General features: G+C 33.8%; 3 protein-coding genes across 15 annotated transcripts in view; 2 read left to right on the top strand and 1 right to left on the bottom strand.

Moving 5' to 3' along the window:
• Positions 1 to 71: 71 nt before the first annotated feature.
• LOC128160089 (caprin-2-like) lies at positions 72 to 6,504 on the top strand. Of its 3 annotated transcripts, none has more exons than XM_052823364.1 (2): positions 72 to 523; positions 5,864 to 6,504. In XM_052823364.1, exons 1-2 carry the CDS (start codon positions 85 to 87, stop codon positions 6,298 to 6,300), a joined length of 876 nt encoding a protein of 291 aa, XP_052679324.1. In that variant the 5' UTR covers positions 72 to 84; the 3' UTR covers positions 6,301 to 6,504. The 3 variants fall into 3 exon arrangements, with proteins under 3 accessions (XP_052679324.1, XP_052679319.1, XP_052679332.1); XM_052823359.1 differs by lacking the exon at positions 5,864 to 6,504 and adding an exon at positions 605 to 1,054; XM_052823372.1 differs by lacking the exon at positions 72 to 523 and adding an exon at positions 4,860 to 5,259.
• Positions 6,505 to 9,480: 2,976 nt separating this feature from the next.
• Positions 9,481 to 10,750, top strand: LOC128161751 (complement C1q-like protein 4). The gene is made up of 2 exons (XM_052825177.1): positions 9,481 to 9,896; positions 10,221 to 10,750. Exons 1-2 carry the CDS (start codon positions 9,539 to 9,541, stop codon positions 10,661 to 10,663), a joined length of 801 nt encoding a protein of 266 aa, XP_052681137.1. The 5' UTR covers positions 9,481 to 9,538; the 3' UTR covers positions 10,664 to 10,750.
• Positions 10,751 to 11,365: 615 nt separating this feature from the next.
• LOC128159959 (soluble guanylate cyclase 88E-like) overlaps positions 11,366 to 27,953 on the bottom strand; it is a 38,005-nt gene continuing 21,417 nt past the window's right edge. For 8 of the 11 annotated variants that reach the window (XM_052823301.1, XM_052823230.1, XM_052823650.1 and 5 more), the window contains 12 exons: positions 26,467 to 26,566; positions 25,929 to 25,988; positions 23,428 to 24,274; positions 22,277 to 22,454; positions 19,520 to 19,646; positions 18,830 to 18,959; positions 16,323 to 16,469; positions 15,583 to 15,729; positions 14,295 to 14,451; positions 13,694 to 13,803; positions 12,461 to 12,550; positions 11,366 to 12,316 (listed from right to left, as the gene is read on the bottom strand). In XM_052823301.1, the coding sequence (XP_052679261.1) occupies positions 11,843 to 12,316; positions 12,461 to 12,550; positions 13,694 to 13,803; positions 14,295 to 14,451; positions 15,583 to 15,729; positions 16,323 to 16,469; positions 18,830 to 18,959; positions 19,520 to 19,646; positions 22,277 to 22,454; positions 23,428 to 24,210 (2,343 nt within the window). In that variant the 5' untranslated portion in view covers positions 24,211 to 24,274; positions 25,929 to 25,988; positions 26,467 to 26,566 and the 3' untranslated portion in view covers positions 11,366 to 11,842. Of the gene's footprint in view, positions 12,317 to 12,460; positions 12,551 to 13,693; positions 13,804 to 14,294; positions 14,452 to 15,582; positions 15,730 to 16,322; positions 16,470 to 18,829; positions 18,960 to 19,519; positions 19,647 to 22,276; positions 22,455 to 23,427; positions 24,275 to 25,928; positions 25,989 to 26,466; positions 26,567 to 27,538; positions 27,739 to 27,953 lie in introns of those variants that run through there. The other 3 variants (XM_052823721.1, XM_052823926.1, XM_052823862.1) reach the window with 3 other exon arrangements.

Below are 27,953 nucleotides of genomic sequence, written 5' to 3'. Positions count from 1 at the left end.
TATGCTATTGAAACAAAACCGTCATATGTTTGTTATCTTCATGACATTTGAGTTAAGAAGTCAAAAGGAATCGTATGAGCCAACATGGCATTAGTTCTCTGCTTAATACTGCATGTTGTTCTTTCCAAAGTAAGTGGTTTAGATGCTGAAGATTGGAGGAAAGAAATCGAGAAACGGTTATCATCGCTAGAGGAATTCAATGTTCATCTTCAGAAAGAAAACGCAAATCTTCGATTCATTGTCTCAGAAACACAACACGAAAACAAACTTTTAAAACGCGAGCTAAACAAGGTAGTAGAACGCGTCGATAAGTGTGAAGAGGCAATTCTTACGCATGATGACATACAGAGGACTTTGGGGAGAGGCACAGTGACAAAGGAGTCAGACGATGATTTGAAAATATTTTCCAAAGGAAATAGACATTCAAATCCAAGAAGAGGTGAAAGATCCATGGAGTTAGTGGGATCAGAGAATGAGAATGAAGTATTCACTAAATGGAAAGGTCAACCCGTTCCAAGAATAGGTGAGTAAAACCCGCGCACAGTATTGGGCACTTTTAAATATCATAAAAATCAATAATTCAAATCAATAATTGAATTTTAAGTTCCTCCCGACTCCTATCCTGTTTCTGCCGTGGCCTTTTACGGGTATTTGTCAAAGAACAGCGCTCCTAACTTACCACCACACCATCTAATAGTTTACGATAAAGTGGTAATAAACAGAGCCAATGGATATAACAAGGGGGACGGGATATTCATCGCACCTGTCACCGGAGTCTACGCCTTCCATTTCTCTGTATGTGTGTTTGAAAGCCCGGATATTCCATGGGCCAGTCTTGAAATCGCTCTTAATGGAAATACTCTCGGGTCTATTTTTGAAGAAGGCGCGGCTTCAGGAGGTGGTTTTCACTGCAGCAGCACACTAGTTATATCAGATGTTCACATTGGTGATCACGTTTTCATTAGAACAATGCAAACTACCATAGGACATATCCATAGCGATCAACGAGGAAGAACATCGTTTTCTGGGTGGCTTTTGTACAGATAAACTGTGATGTGTTATTACATTATATTTGAAGAACAATCCATGAATTGGATGCTGTTATTCTTAAATGAATAAATAATATAAAAAAAATTAAAGATTTTTTTTATTTTTAGCAGTCAAACAATTATCATTTTTTTCTATATAATTATCCGTTTTAACTAAATAAATGGACATATTTTGGGATTTAATTTTTCAATGAAATACCGCGTCTCTCGCTTTGTTCAGCTTTTGACGACCTGACATAGAATAATTTGTTTTCTTGATAACCATTAATTTGATAAGTCTCTATCAATATGCCACTGAATCACATAATAAACAAATACATGTACATGTATTGCAATACGAAAAGTAAGCTTCTTAGGCTTCTTTAATGGCGAGGGTTTTTTGTTTTTTTTTGCAAAAAAGATACGGTTTTTGAAACCTGGTTATAGAGAGGACACCGATAAACCCCCTTCACATTTTTTAGGGTTTTTTAAATCTTCAAAATAAGTCTGTAGCTGCACAGTTCGACATCTGTTTTAAGCGATTAAAAAGGCATTGTCCTGTTCTTTTATTAATAATTTATAAAACATAATATAGAATCTCATATTTATTGCTTTTTATTTCTTTTGGCGACAGTTTTTGGTCATTTTCGGGCAGAAACAAGCCAGTTTAAGAAATATTTACATTCCTATCCACAAATGTATACGATGGTCGCACATCCCCATTAAATCATTGGATCGCTCTTTTGGAAAAAAATGTTTACATATAAGTTTGATATATAACGTCAAAAAAGAATCAGCCTGAGGGTGTTTTTTAAATTGTCAAAGAATTTAAAGGCACAGAAAACTCCAATGTTCAGGTTTCTTAACATGAATTTATTTTTTAAGGTAAAATTGTGTTAGAAACAAAAAAAGTTTTATATTAGTTATCTGCATTGTAATCAGCATTCATGTTAAAGAGTCCATTGCAAAATGAAATCGTATAGCAAACACAGCGGTAGTATTTTGCCTCGTAGTTCATGTAATTATTTCCATAGTAAAGTGTTTCCGGAACATTTTAAAACTGTTATGCAATTTTTTAGACAATTGATATAGGATATATTTTTTACTTATTTATTTGGTTTATTTGCGCTCACTGATAGTATATGACGTCAGAAGTGACGTTATTTTAATAAGCCAAAAAAAAAACCAAAAAGAGTCAAATTTGACATTTACTTTCTTTTTTTGAAAGGGAAATAAAGAGGAATATTTTGAACAAGGAGTAAAATTTGTCACTTATAAGTGTTGGATAGGCACATTTATATGAAAATATTTTTTGTTAAAGCATGAGCTCAATATTAATGATAGAAAAACTATTTAAAACAAGCCGTATGAGCTAAAAGTGCAAAGAAGGCGGGGAAATGTTCACAATATGTTGTCATATTTCTAAATTGTGGGCATTAGGATCTAAATGAAAATTATGACAACACTTCACATGTATAGCGAACAAGAATACTAAGAATTACAGTAAAGTGACAATGTTAAAAGGGGCATGGTCACGATTTTGGTCAGAATTTATTTTTCCGATTTTAATGTTCACAATGCTTTAGTACGGCATTGTTAATAGGCAACCAAATTTGAGTGTCATTTGTTGCGTTATAAGCGATTTGCAAAGCTTACAGTTCTTTGCTATGTAAACAAAGCATTTGTTTACATTTTGAATGTTGAAGTGAAAATTCCAGTTTTAAACCTACAAAGAATGTGATCAACATTAGGAACTGTTTTTTATGCTTAAAATAAATAAGAAGATAGACAATTCAGCTTGAACAAGAACTTTTACTGGTATAATGAACCTATGTAAACAAACACAGGGCACGAGACTTGTTTACATGACAAAGAATTGTGAGCGTTGTATCTTGCTTATAACTCTACGACTGACTCTCAAATTTTATTTGATCATTAGAAATGCGTTCCTAAAGCATTGCAAATAATAAATACAGAAAAATAAAATTTGACCAAAATAGTGACCATGCCCCTTTAATTTAAGGGGGCCTATTTAGGCCCTATCCATGTACATGTATAGTCCTTTCCAGTGCAAAATACATTAAAATTTTGGTTTTCAAAATTGTGTATACGTTGCTCTATGCAAAAGAAGAATGAACTTTAGAATCTAATGTGTTTACTGTTGCTCAATTTTTGGTAATTTTGAGCACATTCCTCATGGAGAAAATAATATTTTAATAAGATAAATAAATTTTTAGCTTTCATTCCTTCATGGGGAATACTGGTATGTTTGGGCCACCTTACTCTATTTCTTAACGACAAAGGGTCATTTCTTATTTTGTTCATTCTTTTTTTTTTTTTGCTTGGTATGGTATAATGTGTTTTCTTTCTATGGGATAGGTGTTCACAATTTTGTAAGTGTCCGTTTCAATGCAATGAATACCAATTGGAATTGTTGAATGCTGTTTACATTATATGCCTAACTTTTGAGTTACAGTCTAAGAGTCCTTCATCATCTGGGTTTTTTTTTCACATAGGTACGTAAATTTGATTATATTACAGATCCAATTAAATAACTTCTTAAACCCTACCCGAGTATTTTAAATCTTACTTGTGAATTTTCAAACCAAAACATAATCAACTAGTTATTAAATATAGATAAACAAAACTTGATAAAACTGACTTCAAGTCGGGAAATCTAATTACTTTTAAAAAAATGTTAAATAGACTCATGAATCTAGAGCAATTCTGAAATGTCCAAATATAATCCTCGTGAGATTCTAAACTTTGATTGCTATTTCTATGTCAAGCTGTATGAGAGTAAAAAAAAAGAGAAAAATATGATATTTTAATTTTCTTTCATCTTGATTTAATGACCATTTAATCAAATTTACTTTTGACAAGTCGAAAACCAGAAAAAATTCCTTCCTTAAGGGTTTTGTTTAAAAACCAGAAAAAATTCCTTCCTTAAGGGTTTTGTTTACTCTAGGTTTGAGTTCTCAAATTTGGATTGTTAAAAAAATCCAATTTCATGAGTAAAATTTGTTCTACACAAAAAGTATTTAGGAAATGAGTTATTATTGACGTAACATTCGATATGTTTACTTTATTATGGAATTAGGCTCAAACAATAAAAGACTTTTAGCCAAACAGAGGAAATCGGACTGAATTTTGCAGATTTCTTTCCACTAAAACATTTTGGCAGTACTCTAATATCTAAAGTAAAGATTTTTTTATATTTTAATCTATATTATTTTGCATATTTTCTGTTGGATTTACCTCACTTATACAATAAAATAATCGCATGGCACGAATTGCAGAAATATTGAAATATGCTTATAAATGATAAAAGATACCAGATCTCAAAATTTTGATCATTGACCTCTTATAAATTTATACCAACAGAATAAGGTCACTATAAGTAGTTTAATGCTATAAATGTTTTTGTATTATCAACATTCAATTTTTTGTAAAATTGGATCAAAAAGAGGTAGGGATTTGAAAAATGACAGAGGAAATTCGGACTGGAAGTTTTCTAATGCTTTGTATCTTTTTAGTGCCACTACCATTCATACACTATATTTCATATTGTAAAGTGTTTATTATTTGTAATATTTTCACAATTAAGAAAATCTCAGTTCTAGTGTAAAATTTTTGGGATTTTTCAAAATATATTCAATGGCCATTAACTCAAAAAGTAGGTCATTGACGTACTTTTTTGAAATTGGGAAATAACACTATAGTCTAAAGGTCTATAACGTAAAAAGATGGCTTTTCATTTCATTTATGTGTTTCTTATCTATTTCAATGTTTGATACAAAGTCGTCATGATCATGCATTGTTTATCTGCATTACAACTGTGTCAAAGAGTCAATCTGTAAACGCATAGCCAACATGGCAGTAGTGGTTTGTCTAATACTACATCTGATCATCTCCACAGTAAGTGGGTTAGATTCTGATGTTTGGAAGAAAGAAATCGACAAACGGTTATCATCGCTAGAGGAATTCAATGTTCACCTTCAAGAAGAAAATGCAAATCTTCGGTCCCTTATTTCAGAAACACAACGCGAAAACAAAATTCTGAAACGCGAACTAAACAACATAGCTGAACGCGTCAGTAAGTGTGAAGAGGTAATCCTCAGACAAGATGAGGACACAAACAGGAGTGAGGAAATATTTTTAGAGACTAGGGAGTCAGAAGATTGGTCAAAAATATCATCAAGAAAAAATAGTCAACCAGGTCCTAGAATAGGTAAGCAGGATATCGCTAAATATGATTTGTTTTTGTTATCGAAACTTTATGCCTTGATTTTTAAAAACATTTTACTTACATCGATTTTAAGAAATATTTTTACGTACATCGTTACACCGTTTCTTTACCTATTTAAACATTATCACATGAAATAGACTATTTTTATCTCATTTTGTAAATGAATGTTGCGATTGATGGTTAACGAATTTTGTCAATAAATTTAACAAATGTTGGTGAAATGAGTTGGCAAATTGCGTCGGTGCAAATGGCTAATTGGCAATGGCTAATCGAGATTTTTATTTCTCTTTTTTTCGTCATCTCATTGAACTTTTCAGACTATACTATAGCTAGGAAATGTATATAATATTCACTGTAAACTTTGCTTTAAACAATTCTTTTTTTTTATTTCACATTTGTTGGCGATTGATGATATCAAAGTTGGTAAAATGGGAAGGCAAACGAGATTGGTTGATAATTGAAAATTCTCCATCAGTCTCAATTTTTACTTTTGTCAGGCCTAGGTTTTCCTACCCATTTTACCAACACTCAAATGTATCTTCTACGTTTTTAAACTAGAAAATAACTTCAATTTTTTTATTTTAAGTTCCTCCCGATTCTTATCCTGTTTCTGCCGTGGCATTCTACGGATATTTGTCCCAGAGCAGTGCTCCTAACTTACCACCGCACCATCCTATAGTCTACGACACTGTGATAATAAACAGAGCCAATGGGTACAATAATGGGGACGGGATATTCATCGCACCTGTCACCGGGGTCTATGCCTTCCATTTCTCTGTATGTGTGATAAATGGTCCAGAAGTACCGTGGGCCAGTCTTGAAATTTCTCTCAGTGGAAACAGTCTTGGATCAACTTTTGAAAATAGTGTAGCTTCTGGTTATCATTGCAGCAGCACACTAATCGTATCAGATGTGCATGATGGTGACCATGTTTTCATTAGAACTCATGAAAATACCCGAGGACATATTTATAGCAGCCCCGCAGGACGAACCTCATTTTCTGGGTGGCTGCTGTACAGATAGACTGCGATGTATTTGTTTTATCATATCGTGTTTGATCATGATCGATTGATTAAAGGGACTTGGACACGCTTTGAGATCAAAAATTTTATTTTTATATTTTATGTATAAAATGGTTTACTGGTACATTTTAAATGATTGACCAAGAATATTGAATATTAAAGTCAAGTTGCAAGCGAGATACAGAGGTAAGAATTGATTGTTATATAACAAAGCTCAAGTCTTATAGTTGTTTACAAAAACTGAAATGAAAAGAATTACCATTTCATGGACAAAATGACATGTAAATAACAATTCAAACTAACTAAACTTATGAATACTATTATCAACAAAAGAAAGTTACATTTGATTGAAACATACTCCAATACAACACATATGTAAAAATGACAATATTCGAGCTTTGTTTACAAAACAAAGAATTATTAACTCCGTATCTTGCCTATAACTTGATATTTGACTTTTAAATTTTAACATAACATCATAAACTTCTATATTTATCATTATAAACATTGAAAATGGAAAAATAAAATTTGAAAATGTAAAGTCAAATCGTGTCTAAGCCCCTTTAAATGGAGACTGATGAGTTCATTTTTGCGGGTAATTTTTGAGAATTGGTTTCAATTTGCTTAAAATTTTTACTTTTATTTTCTTCTTCAAAATTTTTAAGAACGTGAATAAATAAAACTTTTGAGTTTAGTGTTACGGATTTTTATATTTTTCAACAAATCTTAGTGCAATTCAAGTTTTGAAACTTCTGCTAGTAAACCCAAACTCAATGGAATGGCTCCACTCATAACGGAGTATAATTACCGATAAACAACTACAGTAGTCGTTACCATATACAAAAAAATTGAACGTTTATGCATAATAGTTCATCAAAGTTAAAACTTTTTTAACGGTGGTTTTTGTTAAAAAAAGATCGATCAATACTTTTGAACAGAACCTATAAGAAAGTGGCAATACAATGATTTAAAATTAGCAAATGTGAGTATTTCATAACTTATTTAAGATTTTCGAAGGTTTCCAATAATTCCGTCGTTTTATAGGATAAAATTGCTTTAATATCAAATTCATCATAGATAACAAATTAAAGGCAAAAAATCTGAAAATTTCGATTGCCAAAACTTGTACAAAATAGGCAAGCATTAGAATGATTCGCTGTTTCGCTTTTTTCGTGAGTCCTCTCGTAATATTTTGAGTTAATAAAAGAACGCATTCCAAACATAGAATTTATTTGTTTATTATCAAGGTAAGGTTAAAACATAGTTTAAAGGGGCATGGTCACGATTTTGGTCAAAAATTATCTTTCCGATTTTAATGTTTACAATGCTTTAGAAAAGCATTTTTAATAAGCAACCAAAATTTGCGTGTCATTTTTTGAGTTATAATCGAGTTACAGAGCTACATTCTTCGCTATGTAAACAAAGCTTTTCTTTACATTTTGAATGTTGAAGTGAAAATTCCAGTTTTAGACCTCAAATAAATGTGTTAATCGTTCGGAACTGTTTATTTATGCTTTTAAAAAATGAATTAGAAGATAGACAAATCAGGTTGTAAAAGATTTTTTACTGATATATTAAACCTATGTAAACACAAACAGGGCACGAGCCTTGTTTACATGGCGAAGAATTGTGAGCCCTATATCTTGCTTAAAACTCATTGACTGGCACCCAAATTTCATTTGATTATTAGAAATACATTCCTAAAGCATTGTAAACAATAAAAACAGGAAAATAAAATTTGACCAAAATCGTGACCATGATCCTTTAAAGAAATACCAATGGATAATATCTGAGAAACAATTTTTAAAAATTAGAGAAATTTACATCACAAACAATACACTGAGTATTTTCTTTGTAACAACCTCTCTACAAATTGTAACAAGCTTAAGGTGGTATAACACATCATCACAAAATGGCTCACCGCTGATCGAAACGACATTTCATTTTATTAAAAGGATTTTATGGACTGAAACCTGTAACTTACTCCATAGCCGAGTGGATAAAGTGTCGGACTTGTAAAAAAAAAAAAGTGTCGGACTTGTGGTCCGTACATCCCGAGTTCGAATCCCAAAGGGCTTTTGTTGTTACTTACTGGAATAATTATTTTAGATATTCATTTTTTACCCCCCAACTGCAAATGGTTCGCTTATTTCACATTTGTACAGTTTATATATCATTATATCTTTCATTATCAAAAAATGTCCTGTTAATTTGAGTGACTTTTTCCAGGTGTTTTATTCCACCTTACGTTTAACAACACTATACATATCAACGAACTAAACGTAGTGAATAAAAAACTTGGTCAATTGTATAGAAATTAGGGAAAAACATCATTTATAAACTGCTCTTCCTTGCATATCTTGCATTGTAAATAGGAAATATCGAAAACCAATAGAGAATATTATCACTGGCAAAAATAACAGCTGGAGTGGAGATCAGGACCGGGAGTCAGGAGATAGTGAAGAACAACTCCCATCGAACGGACGTGGCGACATATCCCCTTTTGGTTTCGCCGAAGGGGACTAGAGGTCTCTTCTGAGTCCGTCAGTCCATCCGTCTGTCCGTCCGTCTGTCTGTCTGTTGCACTTCAGCTTTCCACACTTTTTTCTTTATGCGTTTGAGGAATAATATGAAACTTGCTTAACAGCTTCAAAATGTCAAACAACATATCAAGTTTAGACTTTTGTAGCGTCTAGTCGACATATTTTTGAGAAATTTGAATAATTTTAGTAATAATCGGGTTTGTTATCGGAATTGCTGTGTACTGAATAAACGAGCCCAGCATCGTTCTCTTACCAGAGGTCGTACGTGCTTACACCTCTGTCAACGCCGGGAAAATAGTCTGTCATATGATCAAAACAAGCATAGCGAGCACATGGCATTGTTGATTTGTTTCTCTTGTACAGTCAGCTGAAAGGGATAATATTAACGGGAAAAGACTTAGTGGACAAGTTTATATATATTTATTTCTTGTTCGGACAAACTGTTGTTTGCTTTTTTAAATTTATTCATATATGGTGAAACTTTCATCTGAGTGTAGTATATAAATATAAATCAAAAGCGAACCTTTAGTTAATGTATCAACCAATTTGTAATCACAGAAAATGAACTTTGATGTATTGTTCGCGTAAGACTATTCCATTCTTATCTTTATTAATGTGTAAGAATCAAAGTCAGCACATTTTGTTTATCTGTTTGGCATTGCTGTAATAGTAATAATTTGTAAGCGTAAGGCGAACATGGCGTTATTGTTTTGTGCTACGCTCCATGTAATTTTTTCCATTGCAAGTGGTTTAGATGCTGATATTTGGAGAGAAGCAATCGAAAAACGATTGTCTTCGCTTGAGCAATTCAATGTTCACCTTCAGGAAGAAAATGCGAATCTTCGGTCCCTTATTTTAGAAACTCGACGTGAAAACGAACTTCTGAAAGGAGAGTTAAATGACGTAGTTAAACGCGTCAGTAAGTGTGAAGAGGTCATTCCAAGGCAGGAAGAGGACACCCAGAATAACGTGAAAAGAGCCACGGAGACAGGGCTATTAGACGATGGTAATGAAGTCCTTACAAAAGGCAAAGGTCAACCAGGTCCAAGGATAGGTGAGTAGTAGTCGGTATGTTTTGTGATAACCGCACAACATAAAGAAAAACGTTACTTTTATATCTTAAAGCTTAGTTGAATGTCAAATGAGTGTTAAATAGGAAATTTTGAATAATTCAGAATGACTTTTAGAATTGTAGACCGTTTTACTTGTTTTAGAATGGAAAGGATGGCATATATTTAATACTTTATTATACCGAAGAACAAATATTTAACGATTGACTGTTAATTCTCCCGATGTTTTCATTAACTATTTTCTTCTCCAATAATCAACTACCATTTTATACCATATCTTACTCACTCAAATTATTTTTAATTTAAAGTACATCCTGACTCCAACATTGAGTCTGGCGTGGCCTTCTACGGGTACCTGTCCCAGAACAGCGCTCCAAACCTACCACCACATCACTCAATGGTCTACGATACGGTAATAATCAATAAGGGCAATGGATATAACAAGGGGGATGGGATATTCATCGCACCTGTCGCCGGAGTCTACGCCTTCCATTTCTCAGTGTGTGTCATTGACGGCCCAGAAATTCCTTGGGCTAGTCTTGAAATCACACTCAATGGAAACAGTCTTGGGTCTATTTTTGAAGAAAGTTCAGTATCACGAGGTGAATATCACTGCAGTAGCACGCTAGTCATATCAGATGTTCACGTCGGAGACCACGTCTTCATCAGAACTCACACAACTACCCGAGGACATATTCATAGTAGCCCAATAGGACGAACCTCGTTTTCTGGGTGGCTGCTGTACAGATAGTCTGTGATGTACTTGTATTATTACATCGTGTTTGATGATCGATTGATTAATCGACTACAGTAACTGAAATAAAAATTGTGAATTATTTTTGTGGAGTATCTTAAGATGCGAATACAATCGAGTTTCAGTTTTAAAAATTACTTTTTGCTTTTAAAGGACCTTATAAATTTTCTAGAGTTTTTTCCTTTAAAAACCCCCACAGAAAACCCGAATCATTAACAGACACGTTTAAGATAACTTGTGTTATGAATTTGACTTGTACAGCAAACCTGAGCGCAAGAAAATTTTTGAAATGTCCGCTGGTCAACTCTTATGCAATGGAATGACTCCACTCATTGTGTATAAACGGAATAGTTTACGACTACAGTGCTTGTACCATACACTGTATATTGAGAAGCAACAGTTTGCATAAGCAAAATTGAACTATTTAAAGTTTAATGTAAAATTAACAAATTAAAGTACATGTATAGAACAAATTAAGGTATTCAAAGATTTTTAAATAATCTCATCTTCTTTTTAAGATTATATTGCTTTTATATAGAATAACTTAAACAGTATCAATATAAGGCAAAAAGTCTGAAATTTTAATTGTCAAAACTTGTACAAACTAACTTAAAGAAAGCAATAGAAGCAATAGAAGTCAGACTCACTCGTTTGTGGTTCCTTTTGTAATATCACGGGTTAATAATAACGCATTTCAAATACGAAATTTACTTGTTTATTATCAAATTAAGGTTAAAACAGTTTTTAAAAATTACCAATGGATAATATCTGAGAATTTTTTATCAAGAATTAAAGAATTCTATTTCTCAATAAAAACACTGAGTATTATCTTTGTAACAATCTGTCTACAAATTGTAACAAGATCGAGTTTAACAACACCATACAAATCAACGTACCCAAGGTAGTTCAAATAAACTTGGTTAGTTGTATAGAGATTGGGTAAAAAAAATCATAATTTATTCACTGCTCTCCCTTGTATATAATGTATTGTGAAAACACAAAAACACGAAATTATCGAAAACCAACGGAGAGTGAATTATCACAGACAAAAAAAACAGAGGATGAGTGAGCATTGAAGCATAAGTTTTAGTGGAGCGTGGAGGTTTAAAAAAGGGAACACAGGGTGTGGATTGTTTATGTCTTCGCTGTGGAACATCAAAATATCATGGAGCCGTTTCACAAGATTTGACATAAGGAACTTTTTTCCTCCCCAAGAAATCCTTTCTCAACTCCTCCGCTAAACCGATTTTTGTTGTCTGGTACAAAAGTCATCGTAGTGGATTGGTCGCCATTGACGGTTCCAGAATTTTTCCGGAAGTTAAACTGTAAGTCTTTTTGTGGAGAACAACTCCCTTGGTTATCGGCTGCACGGAACGGACGTGACGTCATATCTAACGATCCATTTCTTTTATTAGGAGACGTCACTTCCAACGAATTATTACGTTCATTTTGCTTAATAATGTCTAAGGAAGCGTCCATTGAACGTTTTCGGGGGAGATCATCGAAAGAAATTGGAGAGTAAAGACTTCGTCCATCGAACTGGGGAGTGGTTCTTGATTCTTTTCTGGGAGTGCCACCAACCGACTTGGGTAATAACTCGTCGTTCTCATCTAACCCAAGTAACCAATAAGACTTCAAATTACCTTTGCCCTAGAAATTAATGAATATAAAGAAAATATGGTAAATAAGAATCTTTGCCTTAGAAATTAGATATGGTAAACAATAGGTTTTTGTTTCACTTATTTTTTAAGGGGAGGAGGTTGTTTTGCATGCAGTAATTTAAGGACAAGGTACCTTGATGGGAATGGAGCCCCGCTCCTCCACTCTGTATGGGTGGTCACTGACGTGGTTCCAAGTGGTCTCACTGATGTGGATTTTCATCGCCTGATCCAAATTAATGATGAAATATGTAATCAATATTTCCTAAATCAATTGCGAATGGTCAGTATGCAGAGTAAGTAGGCAATTGTTGTTATTTAACAACATAACGTTGATGAATCTCTGTTTATATTGATAAATCATCAATCCCCAGAACATTTGAACTGATCTGTAAAGTTAGAGGTTGTTCATCCGATTCCGGCAAAATATGATTTTTTTTTCGCATAACGAAGTATTTACCTAAGAGTAAAATTTGGTAAATAGATTAAATCGTGTTATTCGTGTAGTTACTATAGTCTTTATTCATTCTTCTGTTTTAAAATTTCACACATGTAATTAATATTTGACGATTAGAATATAATGTTTTTAGAACCATTTTAACAAGAGCTTGGACTTTAGGTAGTTGTGTCCAACAGCAACGTGACGTAGGCCTGTCCATTTCAATGCTGGCCACTCAGCCATTGCTCTTTGAAATCAACAAGATATGTCTTGCTATTAAGCTAAGATTACGCATATTTCGCTTAAAACCGCGTCATTTTTAACTTGTTTTGACCCGAGAAAGAGATAGCTACGTCCAACCGAAAGTCCAAGGTCTTGTTAAAATGGTTCTAATTGTACAAGAAAAAAGATGACCCATAGACCTTTTAAAACCATAATACATGTACCATTTTATAAAAGGAAGCAGAAAACTTCAGAACAATAATTATTGCTGATTCGAAATCTTTTTCATTAATTTTCATTTTGTTACTCGTGAATGTTGTTACCATTTCTTTATACAGATATGACAGGTCTATAACAAAATGTCCTTGAGATTTTGTATGTATGTGTATGTGGTAATTTTTCAAAGGGGGAGGGAGTCACTAAAGTAGTAACGACTTTGCCTGTGGGAAGGTTTGCTTTGTGTAAGATTATTACATACTAGTATGTACTTCGTGACACTAGCCAGGGGCTCTATTTTATGAAAGACTAACGCGTTCATTAACAACAGAGCAAGAATTTCAACAATCTACATATTTAGGCGATCAAAATGGAACCCATGATCAAATAATCACACTATGCGCGAAACGAATCACAATCGTGAAAAATATATTCCGCTAATTCAACTTGTACATATGGTTTCGTCATTGACATTTAGAATGTTTGTGGTACCTCTCCGTTGGTTTCCATCCTGGACGCTGTATTTACCGTGTCCCCGAACAAACAATAGCGGGGCATCTTAATGCCCACCACCCCCGCCACCGTGGTCCCGCTGTGAATCCCTACAATAACCAGGTCAAACATTATACACCTATAGTAAGTATAAATATAAACCAATGTACTGTATTACTTCTAATTCAATTGAGAAAAGTTATTGGATAAAACGCGTCATGTGACTGCAGATTATTTTCTAAAGTCGGAAAGCAGCAAATTATAGACGGCAACATGGCGCCAGTAACGTCTTTCTTTCAATATTTATATATTTCTCTACAATTTATCAATATACAGTGTTGGTTCTTGTTGAAAAAAAAACACCTATAGGGTTTGCTATTGACTGTCTAAGGAAACAAGTTGGATAATAATGTTCCTTGAAGGCGAGGCAAAGTAATGCTAATGACTGTATTAAAAATGTTCATCTTCATGGTACTTTAAGTTTTAATGTATTGAATGTAAATTCGCTCAAATTGATTCATATCTTGTGGAGTCTTTTTTTTTCATGTGAACACACTGAAAAGTGCCACTAAATTTGTTAGGGAGTTTAAATTTTTTTTACCAACGCGGATCCGCATGTGTCCCCCTGTGGACGGGTCAGAGAGCTCCACCATTGAGGCAATCATGTCCAGGGCCATGTTACATATGTTGAGGGCGTGGTACACCGTTATCTCGGGGGCACCCGACACAACCATATAGGCGTCTCCGATGGTCTCCACCTAAACCAAACAAAGCACTCAAATCAATTTGCACTAACCCAGATTTATGGATCACATCGCTCGCCATAGCAAGTTAGCAACCGTGTCTAGATTTGACTTAAGTATCGAACTTTTGTAAAGACTAGATCCAGTATATCCTAACCCCTCAGCTGTAGTGGTTTTTCTCTGAAATCTGTTGTAAAACTTTTGATTATTAGTTTATTACTATAGTATTCTGGTTCTGAGGAAGCCTTTTTAATCCAAAAGTTAAGTTAGCGATGATGCCGACAGACAATGAATCAAGCTTACTTCAGCCTCTGACTCAGGTGAGCTAAAAATAATGTATTTATTTTTTAACTGTAACCCAATTAACTTTGTCGGAGCTAATCTAATTCTTCCTTAATATTAGAAATTTCAAAAAAGCGGAGATTGAATCCCTAACATCCGTTACAAAGTTTATAGTGACAAGTCATATCCGGGTGTTTCGGGTACAATGTCTAATTAAAGGATGAGAAATCGAGTCCTTTGATAAAAAGATGAAACCCTCGTCTGATTTACTACTATATAGATCACCAGCACATCAGTCAATTTTGATAAAGCTTTAAGTACACTTTGACGACTGATGTTAAAGGGGCATGGTCACGATTTTGGTCAAATTTTATTTTTCTGTTTTTATCATTTGCAATGCTCTATGAATGCATTTCTAATGATCAAATGAAATTTGGGCGCCCGTCGATGAGTTTAAAGCAAGATACAGGGCTCACAATTCTTCGTCATGTAAACAAGGCTCGTGCCCTGTTTTTGTTTACATAGGTTCAATATTCCAGTAAAAAATCTTTTTCAAGATGATTTGTCTGTATTCTTATTCTTTTTAAGCATAAATAAACAGTTCCTAACCATAAACTCATTCATTTTAGGTCTAAAACTGGAATTTTCACTTCAACATTCAAAATGTAAACAAAAGCTTTGTTTACATACATGTAGCGAGGAATTGTAAGCTCTGAAACTCGCTTATATCTCAACAAATGACGCTCAAATTTAGGTTGCCAATTAAAAATGCCTTACTGAACCATTATAAACATTAAAATCGAAAAAATAATTTTTGACCAAAATTGTGACCATGCCCCTTTAAATTCTACACGTGCTGCTAACCTTGTACACGCCATGGCGTTCACTCAGTTGGTCAAATTTGGTGTACATGGCGTTCAGCATGCAGACGACCTCCATCGGCGATATTTGGCTACAGATTGACGTAAAACCGACTACGTCACTGAACAAGATCGTCACGTTGTCAAACACCTGTATTGATGATATCACAACTAGAAGTTATAGCAGAATCATTCAATCATGGGCACCATCAATACTAGAAAGTAATACCTATGCATGACAAAAGAAATGATTCGATGTAACAAATCTTTTGCTTGCATTTATTTATAAATATTAACATTTTCAACTATCTTTGTCTGTGATAACATTACGAATCAATTTTGAACCCTAAAACCCAATAACTTCATAAAACATGAGTGACACAAAATGGGCGTGTCTTACAGCATAACCGAGAAACGGCATTGGCTCCGCCGCGTAGTAATACATAGCATGTTCTGCATAAAAAATAGTGGTTTTAAAATAATGGTGTTTTAGAATGTACAAATTGAAAATAATATAAATATAAGTAATAAGGAATCATTCTTTGAATATCATGATGTGATAATTTCGGTCGGAGCGTGGTTAAATCTATCATAAAACCTTCGAGCTTTACTGGATTTAAAGAAACCATTTTCAAACCAATAAAAACCCCAGGGGGGACATCAATGATAAACTTTTATCGTCATTATCACATTCATTCTTATCTGCATTTGTTCCTGATTATCTCAGTGAAGCACTGTTTATACCTGACAAGTGGTGATGGCGGGCTCGCCCCGCCTGAGTCGGTCGGCCACTGGTTTGGGGATCATCTGATACAACAACGAGTCCGTCCTCTTCATCTCAGCGTCCAGCTTCCTCATGCTCTCCTCCAGTATCTTACTCTTCTGTTGCTCCTGGTATTAATAAATATTGAATTCTAACATCAATTTTTATGCAAAAGATGCCATATTTTGGCGGTCTTAAGTATGACGTCACAACACCCATAAACCACTTTTATGGTAGAATTATTAATCTTAAATGTTATAATTATGTCAAAATACTAAATACTTTCTATATTTCCGATAATCGCTGTTCCTTAGTAAGTAGATTGCTCTCTTTGCACGTATTTTTGCTTCCCATAACTTCACAAATATGTCATTATCATCGTGCAAAAATAAGTAGTAGGCAGCTGTTTTACGAATACGTTTCATTGAAATTGTGACGGCAAAACTATTGCAGTTCTAATGCCGTGTTGATTAAAAAATATTGCTGAATGGTAAGTTAATTCTTCAGGCAAGTATCAATCTTTGTAATTTGGTTCGAATCCCGTCAACCTAAAAATAGTTTCTACAACAAAAAGGTTGATATTGCTGCTGCGCCGATGGCTTGGTAATAGAAGAAAAAGTTCTTTAAAAGACGTGATAAACTCATAAAAGTCACATCTCTCCGCGAGGGGTAGTCCAGAAAAGAAACATTGCTATTCAATGCCCTTAAACCCCATATAATGTACATACACATGTAAGCAAGGGAAGGTAGCCAAACAAAAAAAATAAAAAAAATATATACGTCTGCAATGATTATAGACGAAATTAAAAAAATATTTTGTATTCAGCGTTTAGATGAAAAACAAAGAATTTTTTTTTACTGTATTTGAACAGTGATAGAAATATTGTAGATCTTGATCTCGTTAGACTTAAGTACGTTTACATTGCATTAATCAATCGGTTCATCTTGAAAACTTACAACCCAGTTTACACTATAGAGACACTGATTAGCTCATTCGACATGTAATGCGAAAAACAAATAATTAAGGTTCTTTTGTTTACTTGTTTCAAACGACAGGTGACACTCGATATAACGAAGGATGGACAGATCGTATATTCATATTACCAATGTCAAAGTCATCTCATCTGAGTACTATTATCACCGCATCTCCTTCCCTTCCTTTAACGCAATTAAAAAAATATCTAAAAACAAAGTACTTGCTGCTCAGTAAATCTCTTGTATAGTGAATTCAAAAAGTGCAATCATATGGGGAGTTGATTGAATATGATTGAAGTCATAATTCTTTGGGTAATTGCACATCCGCTGAAGATGTGTGTATGGAAGGTTTAGGTGATAAAAACCGCCACTTCACTCGCATATACCCGCCGTGCTTGTCAGGGAAAACCTTTCAAGTGTCTGCTGATGCACTTTTCATGACTTTCGTAAACTTCGTCAATGAATGTATTGTCGTGGATTTCAGAGTCTTGGAGATAAGGTCCAGATACGGCACCTAATATTATCTCCGGGCGGACTCCGACTATGGAGGTCTTTGATGGCCGTTCATTAACATTGTAATTGCGTTTGTTTCTATTCGAAAATAATTACTGCTAATTACTGAAATGTCATCGACGCATTAGGAGTATGCACTATAAGTCATTAACCAGGATTTGCACCAATCAAAGACTCTTCGCTGGAAATTCCTCTTCCGTTGTAATTGCTTATTCACTGTCTTCAAACTCTTCAATTGATTCTGTTGGTAGCAACGACTCAAACGACAGGCCACGTCAAACATCGGCATTATCAATGATCCGCTTTTGCTATGTACTGTACGTTGTTCTGAGGGTAAAAGGACCTTATTACTTCCTGTTTTGTTGGGGTTTTTTTTTGGGGGGGGGGGTAAATAAGCCAAATTAAAGAAACAAACAAACAATCATTTAGTTGAGTACGATTTCTCAAATAATTATTAGACACATTTTGTCTCCACACCGAAATTTTAGAAAAAAAATCCCAAAGGGGCAGACATTGTCTGTTTCAGTTGTCAGTGACCTTGACCTTATTCATATCTATACCTGTTCAACCTTAAAAGAATGTTTTAACGAATGCATTCTCTGCTTTACATAACTGATCATGATGAAGGTTTTTATTTCAGTGATTTCTGGACCATAGAACAGCGGCTGACCTTGACATTTTTAACACAATCCAAGGACAACTGAAATTAACTAACAAAATGTGTGATAGAAACCCTTTTATGCAGCTGTTAAATTAAAGAGGACTTATGTTTAATGATTTTAATCCGTTTGACTTTACCTTGATGAGGAGTCAATCAACCTCTTCTGATGTTTGAAATACATGTTATAAGGTCAACCCTTTCTTTATTATGACTGGACAGAAAGCAAAGCTAAATGATTGAAAAGAGAGGTATTTGAGAAATAAGGAGTATCCTTTACACTTTCCTCTATCCTATCATGGTGGTAAGTGGTAGATAAGAATTGCTGGCAGCGCCACCTACCTGGTCCAGGGCCAACTTGAGCTCTGCCGACTGCTGCGTTCCCGCCAAAACCAAGTCTCGGCTGGAGTCGTGCATACTGAGATCGTTAATGTAAAGTCCGGATTTAAACATTGCGTCTGGACTTTCCAGGCTAGAGAAAAAGAAAACCATGGTCCAGTTAATAACTGAGACTTGTTTGTGGAGTACAAACTTAACCTGTCAGTGCATCCCTCATCCCTTCCAAAAATCATTCATATCCTAAATTAAGATGGCTCATTGCACTTCGAAATAGTTTCTCAAATCAGCAGAAAATTACTTGATTATGATAAAACAAGTATATAAGTCAAAATGGGGGAAATATGCAATTTTGAAGAAAAAATAACTATTTCCAAAAATTAAATTCAGTAAATATTAACAAAAGCCTCAGGCGGATTCGAACTCGTAATCTGTGGTTCACAAGCCATTGATCTAGTCAATATGCAACTAAATTGATCGATACGAACAATTTAACAAAAGTTTTAAATCCCCATTTTGACGTAAATTCATAAAAAGTACAAGCCTTCATGAAGTGGGGTACCTTAAGACAAACATTTGCAAATTAAATGCCGACACATTTAATATTTTGACAATAATTATGCCTTTATACAAGTATTATTGTAAGTGATATAATGTGACAATAGTGTTAAAGGCCAGAGAGGGAGGGTGACTTACATGGGCGTGGCCAGGAAGATGATGCACTCCCACTCCATCATGTACATCATCTGACCTTTGAGCCGGATGTGGTTCCCGTCATCTTCATCAGACGACTCCTTGTCCAAACTCCGACCCCCCTCTTGATCTAAAAAAAAGAATATTTAAGTCATCCACATAGTCAGTCTTCAACACAAGCGTTGCGTCAAGTAAATTTGTACATTTAATGGCTAATCACTCTTTTTTTTTTACCAAAGAAAAAACCTAATTCCTGGCTATCTTTATAATTAGACAATACTGGGTTTTCTTTAGGAAGGACCTTCAAATGTTAGTTGTATTAAAACTTTGTTGACATTTTCACAAAATCAAATAGATTATTTAGTCTGCTGATGGCATCAATTTAATAACTTATTTTCGTAAGGTCTGGTCACTTCTTTATGATAATTTCTATCTCAATTTTTGCATATTATGAAGACGTCATATACACATGTTATATGAATAGTTGAATAGAAAACAAAAATGATAGCATTGCTTATAAAAATTAATATATGTGAAAAATAATTTTTACTTATTATTCACCAAGTTTTCAAGTTTTGTTAATAGATTGAATACACACACTGGGGCTTGCACGAGTGTAATTTGCTTGGGAAATATAACATATCCTGAAACTTAAGCCCCCAATCATAAATTTTATGCAGTAAATAAAAAAACATATGTGCAATTTTTATTGATGTACAAAATGTGAATTAAATTCGTTATTTCGTAGTGATTTTGGTTCGCAAAATTTAATTTTTCATACGCCAAAAAATATATTCCCAACTACGTTTTATGGTTAGCTATTTCTTTGCAAAGTTGAAAGGATGACATATGAGCTATTTTAGTTGCATGTGTAATTCATAATATACCAATAAAATGGATATTTTAGAAAAAGATGATATCTCATATCATACGGAAACGGTTTCTTCTTATACAATGAATTGTGAAAAACCTTGTATGCTTTTTATACATTCAAAACAAAAGAGACTTAATGTTACAAATCTTGATTAGTATATTGTCTACAAAGATTGAATGAAAACAGTGTACCCTTACAATAAATAACGATTTATATCTCTCATGTGATTGGGTTTTTTTCTTGGGTAAAAAAGATTCTATAAGAGTACATTTATCAAAGATTTAGTACATGCAAATTTTTTAAAAAGAGATTTTCCAAAATTTATTTTCCTTTTTTTGCCAATTTACTGCGGCTTATTTTACACCATCCTTTACTTAAACTACCTTGATTAGTTGGAAACCCAATAAGACTACTTCCTTGGTTAGAAATAATTTTATGTGACTCAGCACCCGTTGTCTTCATAAACATGTGTAAATTCAATATATACGTGGTGTCTTTTGTTCCGTAAGAATTTTCTATGAACTGTATCATGCACTGCTAATGAAGGGTATTACGATTATCCTACTAGAGCAATGTAGCGTGCAGTTAAACCGTATTTTCTTATTTAATCCTCAAAAAATAATTTGTCGCTGCTTCAAGGATAAACCCTTCATGCCTTGGTTAATAAATTGATAGTTTACGACATTATTGGTTTCATGGAGACAGCACGCTTCACGAATCACAGAAAACCTACATAAAAATATCAAATGCAATTTCCTTACGAAATGGAAATGGTTGGAAACTGCACACTAACTTAGAATGTGAAAAGGCAATCAAGAGAATAGAAATTGTTTTAGTGGGTTCAAGACTATTAACAATCAACGCTTAATGGAAAAAGCTAATAAATTTTTCCTCACAAAAGATAAAAGTGGCTTGGGATGTGTAGGTTCTTCTTCAAGAACAATGCAAAATAAAAACACAAAGAGTATATAATAGTGATTTCAAATCCGACCAAATCAACGAAATCCTTTAAAAATGAGTTTCTTTATTTGTTATTATACAGTTATTGCATGTTGGCGAGATTTATTTCCCAAAATAAAAATCATCTTTCCCGAGAGCATCGCCAGAGGAAAGTAGGATATTTCTTGGGAATTAAATTTTCTTCCCAGCATTCATGCATCAAATTGTATAGTATTAAATTGTCGACAGAATACGTAGTATTGTGATAGTTTTCCAACACTAATAAAGCAGAAACGACGAGAAGGTTTATATTTCCTGGTTATTTTCTATTTTCAATTATTTGAATTATATTAAGTTTAATTATATCAGTTTATCTAATAAAAACTAAGATTCTATCATTTGTTTGTTTACATTGTATGCTCACAGTCTGGCTTTTCTATGCTGATGATATGACAAATTCACGAGGCTTTCAAAGAGGTGAGATTTGATATATATTCCCCGGGAGGGTCGACGGAATATTCGCCCTGTCACGTGACTCTGTAACCAATCAGGTTAGGCGTTATAGAAAATTATTATAATGAGGTATCATCACTTGAAAATTGTTTAAAAGGTACCAGTTTTTTATGTTATTGCCTAATTATCGGTCTCTTTATACACTATTGTCGATTTGTTACTTAACGGTTGTATATTTAAGTGCCTTTTACTCAAATCAGACGAGTTCATTCCAAATTTAAAAGAAATACAAAGACATAATCATTAATCATCTGTTAATTAAAATAGGGAGAAATGCGCATCTTTTCATCACAAGGAATCGTCCAGTAGTTCAGCATCGCACACCAAAGCGAAGTTACACTGTAACCTTGGCAAACCTTGATTAGAAAACGGACGCGGAACTGCAAGTAATGACCTATATACATGTATGAAGATGAGTGGCTTCCTTTGCTTACCCTCACCGTCCAATCCGTCATCACTGATCGTGTCCGTGGGACTGACGGCATTCAACACTTTCTCTTGCTCCTTTTCCTTTTTCAGCACTTCTTTGGCAAGTTCCTGAAAAGGACATCCGGGTCTTTTCAGGGACTTGTAAGATTTCAGTTCGAACACGTTGTTAGTATGTTCTAAAATCTGAAAAGCAAAATAATTGACACGTTATACATGTAGCATACGAGCAGAATAAGTCAATTGCCCGGTTTTTGGTTTTCTTTAATGTGTTTGAAAATCGAGAGGGTGCAACTTCGAACTTTAAGTTAAATCCATAGAAATTGAAACCAATTTAAGTTATGAACTATGCAAAGTATTTTACACATATTAAATGTGAGACAAATGCATTTTTTTAAAGTTTTTTTTTTTTTGCCCAGGCCTGTTGCAAATATGGGTCATATGAAATCGCAAATGAAAATCGTCGCAAATTCAAGTTGGATCACAGGAAGGGAGCGCCCACCTGTTCTATTTTAACCATGGACATGATTTCCAAAACACTGAAGTACCGATCGATTTGGGCAACATTTTTTATCTTATTTTCGGAAAAACCTTAAGTGATAAAGCATGTTGTACCACAGGATGAGCTTCAATTATCTCAAGGTTTGAGTTTGTTATCAATAACACTACAATGAAAAGGGGTCAACTCACATCTTACAATTCATCACAATCCACATGGTTGCAAGTGAGTTAATTATCAATATACATGTATAATAGAACGTCATTAATAATTCACAAGAATATGATTAACCAGTCCTTACAACTCTGGATATTTTTTATGAACGGTTTTATCAACACCTATTAAAATCAAGAATAACTGCATGATTTTCTCTTTTTTTTAATCATTTTTGTAAGATTATTTATCTAATCTTACCACTACATTACAGTGATTTTAGGTTTTTATCTAATTTTTAAAGGTCTAAATGCATCAATGGAAAGATGAAAGAATTTGTTTTAATGACGCAATCAAAAAACTAAGGCTCTTTGACGAACATACTTTACAAGTAATTCAAAGATTTTTTTCATATCCAAATCATATCGAAGTTTGATGTAAAAGTACAAATTCTTGTTAACCGTTTCAAGTCTATAAACAAAAACAAAAAAGTTATGGTGAACATACCTTATCCCATTTAAAATCTATGAGTGGACGGGTTAGAGTAAATAGCGCATTAATTTTTTGTCCCTTCGCTGATGGAAACACTGCAGAAATCCCTGAGCCTATTCCCTTAATTTCAAAACTTCTTGTGAAGACAATGTGAAACGGGAAAAGGTTAAAGAATACGCCACTGTTCAATGGAAGGGAGTTCGAAGCAAATGCTTGTCGCTTGACCATCTCTTCCTTGTAAGCGTCATTTTCGAAGTGTAACCTGAATACAACATGCGTCATATTATCATGAACCTCAATGCTGACAACGTCGATGTGGATTTCTACTTTGTAAAAAAGTTTTCCAACTTGTCGAATTTGTCCTTTGACGTAATGTACGAACCCTTTCCTTTTACTTCGATAGTGGAGAGTCAATCCACTGGTGCTTTCATTCGTACAAAAGAAAGAAGGTGGTCTGAGTTTTGGATAACTGAAACGTAGGTACTCGTGAAGATTATCTAATCCATTCAAAAAATCTCGCATGTTCCTTCCTAGAACACTCAAAATTTTATCGTATCCATATTGGCCGACAAAAGTTACGAACGACACACCAAATGAGTCCATGATTTCCTCCTCCGGGAGATCAAGAACGATTGCACATGCCCGAGCAATGTCGGGTATGATGTTCTCGGAATATCTTTTGTGTGTAGAGAACGCCATTGTCTCCACATGGGACATCTTCCGAATTTTCTCCCAGACATCCTCTCCATATTTCTCTTTGATGTAGTTCTCCACAGACTCCAGGAGTAACCCGTACATTTTCTTCGGACACTTTAAGGTTGTCGGAGTCCCGTCCCTGCTGTGTTTCGGACTGTCATCTTCTCTACAAAAAAGAAGGCGGCAAAATGACAACAATGTATTCACTTTTTAAAAAAACTTGATTACCGGTGACAGCATAACAGATAAAAAAATCTTAACACAAAAACCCTTTTGCATCAACTTTTATATGATAACTAATTCCAGGAGTCCATTTTTTTTCCAAAGTACTCACGAATCAGATAAGGCCATTTGCTTAATCATACTATTTAGATTCAAACCGAAATAGCTAATTTTTCAAATAAAAAAAAATCAATGTCCTGATATTTCTTGCGTAGCATGATATCAATAAATTATTCATTTTATTTTTACAAGTTTAACCATTTCTATGTGAGTGCGACTCTATATATCATGTTTAACAAATGACAAACGGAAACATGTGATCAAACTTAACGTCTTATGGCAAACAACCAATCAGAAAGGAGATAAGCTAGCTTTCGTTTTCGACATATTTTCTGGTTACAACGAGAGGACTGATTGGAAATAGAGTCAAGCGCTTCCTAATGAAAAATAACATGTTGTTATTTGTGGGTTTTTCTAAAAAAGCAGTAACACATTTTTCATTCTTTTTCGAGCTTTTAAAATCAATTTTAAAATTAAAGCTACCTTTTTTTATACAAGTGACCAATATTTTTTTTCATTTTTCATGTATCATATTTAATTTTTTTTTAATCAATGCAGTTCGTCTTTTCATAAAAGGAAAATGTAAAAGTATCCACTAATCAGAAATCTGAGGAGAAAAAACTTCAACTGTTATATCTTTTGTGTAAAATTATTTGTATCGTGAAAGTTAACTTCAAAGGTCTGCAGCGTAAAATAGTAAAACTAGACTCTCTCGACCTTTTTATGACATCAATGATTTCGTTTCGAACACGCGATTTCCCTTAACTTTCACACGGTTCTTGAAAGGTAAATTCATATATATATATATACCAAGTGACTTTTATCCGTGATTCAAAGGTGGTTTTTTAAAAGAACCCGTAGCTGAATATCAGCTTTGAGAAAGAGCATAACATCCTGATATACAGAAAGTCGTTTTAGAATGTGGCAAAGGATCCATTGCAAGAACATCGTAAAATATACCTTAATGAGGCGAAACAAGAAAGCTTGCATGACAGAGACTACTTAATGCTGGCATCAAGATGAAATAAAACAACGAAAACTGCACATTAACACATTTACAAACAATCGACGTTCATCAATTAAGGCAAATAACAAAGCACAGCGGAAAAGACGACAAAAACCAGGAAACTTTCGGTCGTTCTCCATCACTCGCCGTGGTACTGATTTACTCGGAGTAAGCTGTCAAAGGGGAGACAAAGTCAAGGGAAGTGTTTACCTTAAGATGCATAGCAACAGATTTACAAACAGGAGAAACCAACAAAAATTCAAACAAAGTAGAGGAGAAGGCTCATGTACTATAGTAAATGTGATTTCCTCTACCTACACTTAGGTCCAATTTTACAAGGAAATCACATTTTCGTAACCTTATATGGTAAAGTTAAAAAAATATATAATTCATACTGTTAAGCAGTACGAAAGTTAGAATTCCCGATTATACTGTAAAAAATACGTCTTGATGTTTGTTCTCAATATTTTCATATCGAAAACTAATCGTTTTTATGGTTATATATTTTTTAATGAAAAAAAAATTAACGTACTTCTGGTTGTTTATAGAAAAAGTACAGCCAAACTGTAGAGTCAAGAGTTAGCAGCTTCTTCTAAAATAAAAAGAAATCACTCATTATGGTACAAACTAAGAAACCTCGAACATATTATAAACCATAATTTTAAAATCAAACTTTAATGCACCACTGTCCAAACCTTATATAAAACAAAAACGTTTATCAACGAACGCCATGCTTTTGATTTCGGGCAATATTGTGCATGAAAGACTTAAGTTCAATATTCTATTGTTTGATATATTGTATATCATCTACTTATCGTATTTAGGTCTATAAGCTTTATTATATTAGTATTGTTTTTAAGGTTCCTTACTTTGCCACGTACATCTACATGCTGATGTAAATTAAATTCACTTTGATAATTCAATGCTTATGAATAGATATAAAAAAAAATGAACATGCGTTTGTGTAAACTTTAACGTGTCTTTGAAAATGAAAATTCTAGATTTATACATGCTAAAACTATTGAAAATGTGTCTCTCTTTCAAGAAATTTTTTAATAAAATCCTTTTACCTCTTCATTTTACAAACACTGAGGGTATAAAACTGCCAGAAACTGAAGCTCTGTATTTTTTCTTCTTCTTGTTTCCTTCTGTATGGTTGTAAATATAACTCTAAAAAATAAGTTAAATCAACGTATTAAGAACATGAAACTCGACTAAAGTACTTTTGAAACAGGATAAAGTTCTAACCGTCGGTCAACTGAAAGGTGACTGAACGATCGCTAAAAGGTGACAAAATGTACCGTACTTCTGGGGGTTTTTCAGGTGTCACGATTTTTTAAAAATAAAAATGTGGAAACGTGTTTTTTTTTAATTGCGTTTGTTATTTTAGCGATTTAAAAAGTATATTCAGCAAACAATATACCAGATGTAATGCTTCCGTACCTGTATTGGATTTAAAAGCGATCGCGAAAAACGCGAAAAATAGATCACCGCAAAAATAACTTTAGCTGCCATTCAGTCTTTCAATTAACATTTAGTTGACTGAATAAAAGAGCTTTGCCCTTTGTTACAAAAAAAATCCACTGCTTAAAGCCTAGCAGAATATCCGGAAAGGTTGACATGGGTATCTATACACTACAGCTATATACTAGTATATAAAAAATCCTACACTATTTTCATCGGCATGCAATAGTTTCCGATATGTCACGGAGACCTCGTCAATCACTCATTGTTTAAAACCATTTTCCTCGTATCCCGAAGGATGGTAATCCCGTTAACTCTAGAGTGTTGATTCAAAGTCGCTCCGGGTTATTTTGGACTAAAATAGCTGTGTTGACATTCCACTTGGAGGAGGATATGGTTTAATCACGCTCCTGGTCTCTATAGCTCTACTCCAGCTGACGGAACAATTTCTTCGCAATTTTCGTAAATATAGACAAATGCAGTTTTTTTCCGATAAAAATCACAAGCGGTTTCACTCCAAAAAAATATACTTTAAAAAAAATAATAATATCACTCGGATTTTGTATTCTACTTATTTTGTTTCTTTCTTGTTTTGATTTTTGACTATGAATTAATAAATTTATCGAAGAAGCATGAACTGCTGCTTTGTTAAAAAAAATATGTTCAAAATCAACTTACATGTACCACGACTGCCGTTTTAAAAGCTGCTGGCGTTGTTATGAAAACGCTTTAAAACAGTCATAGACATAGATTCTGTTCCACTTTGCACAATTAATTGATAAATCCAGTATGCTACGTGCGGAACAAATCATATAGACATAGTTTCGCTGTTTAAAATATAGAATAAACCCTGCTCCCCTTATTTTCTACACCATCCTCATTTATGAGGTACATACATGTAGATTATTGTTGAAAAAACGTTCTGACTCACTAAGTTAGATTTATTTTATGTTATATCTCAATAAATAACGAATATAGAAATTTGCCCTTTTTGTGCTAGTCTCGATTGTGTTCACGAACGTTTACAAAGGAAGGTGATGGACCCTATATTGACAACAACTGTATGAACAACAATAGCATCGCTGATTACTCA

The sequence above is a fragment of the Crassostrea angulata genome, chromosome 1 (assembly GCF_025612915.1).
Source record: "Crassostrea angulata isolate pt1a10 chromosome 1, ASM2561291v2, whole genome shotgun sequence".
NCBI classification, from domain to species: Eukaryota; Metazoa; Mollusca; class Bivalvia; order Ostreida; family Ostreidae; genus Magallana; species Magallana angulata.
Note: the sequence above shows the minus strand (reverse complement) of the source record. Positions and strands in the feature narration are given on the sequence as shown.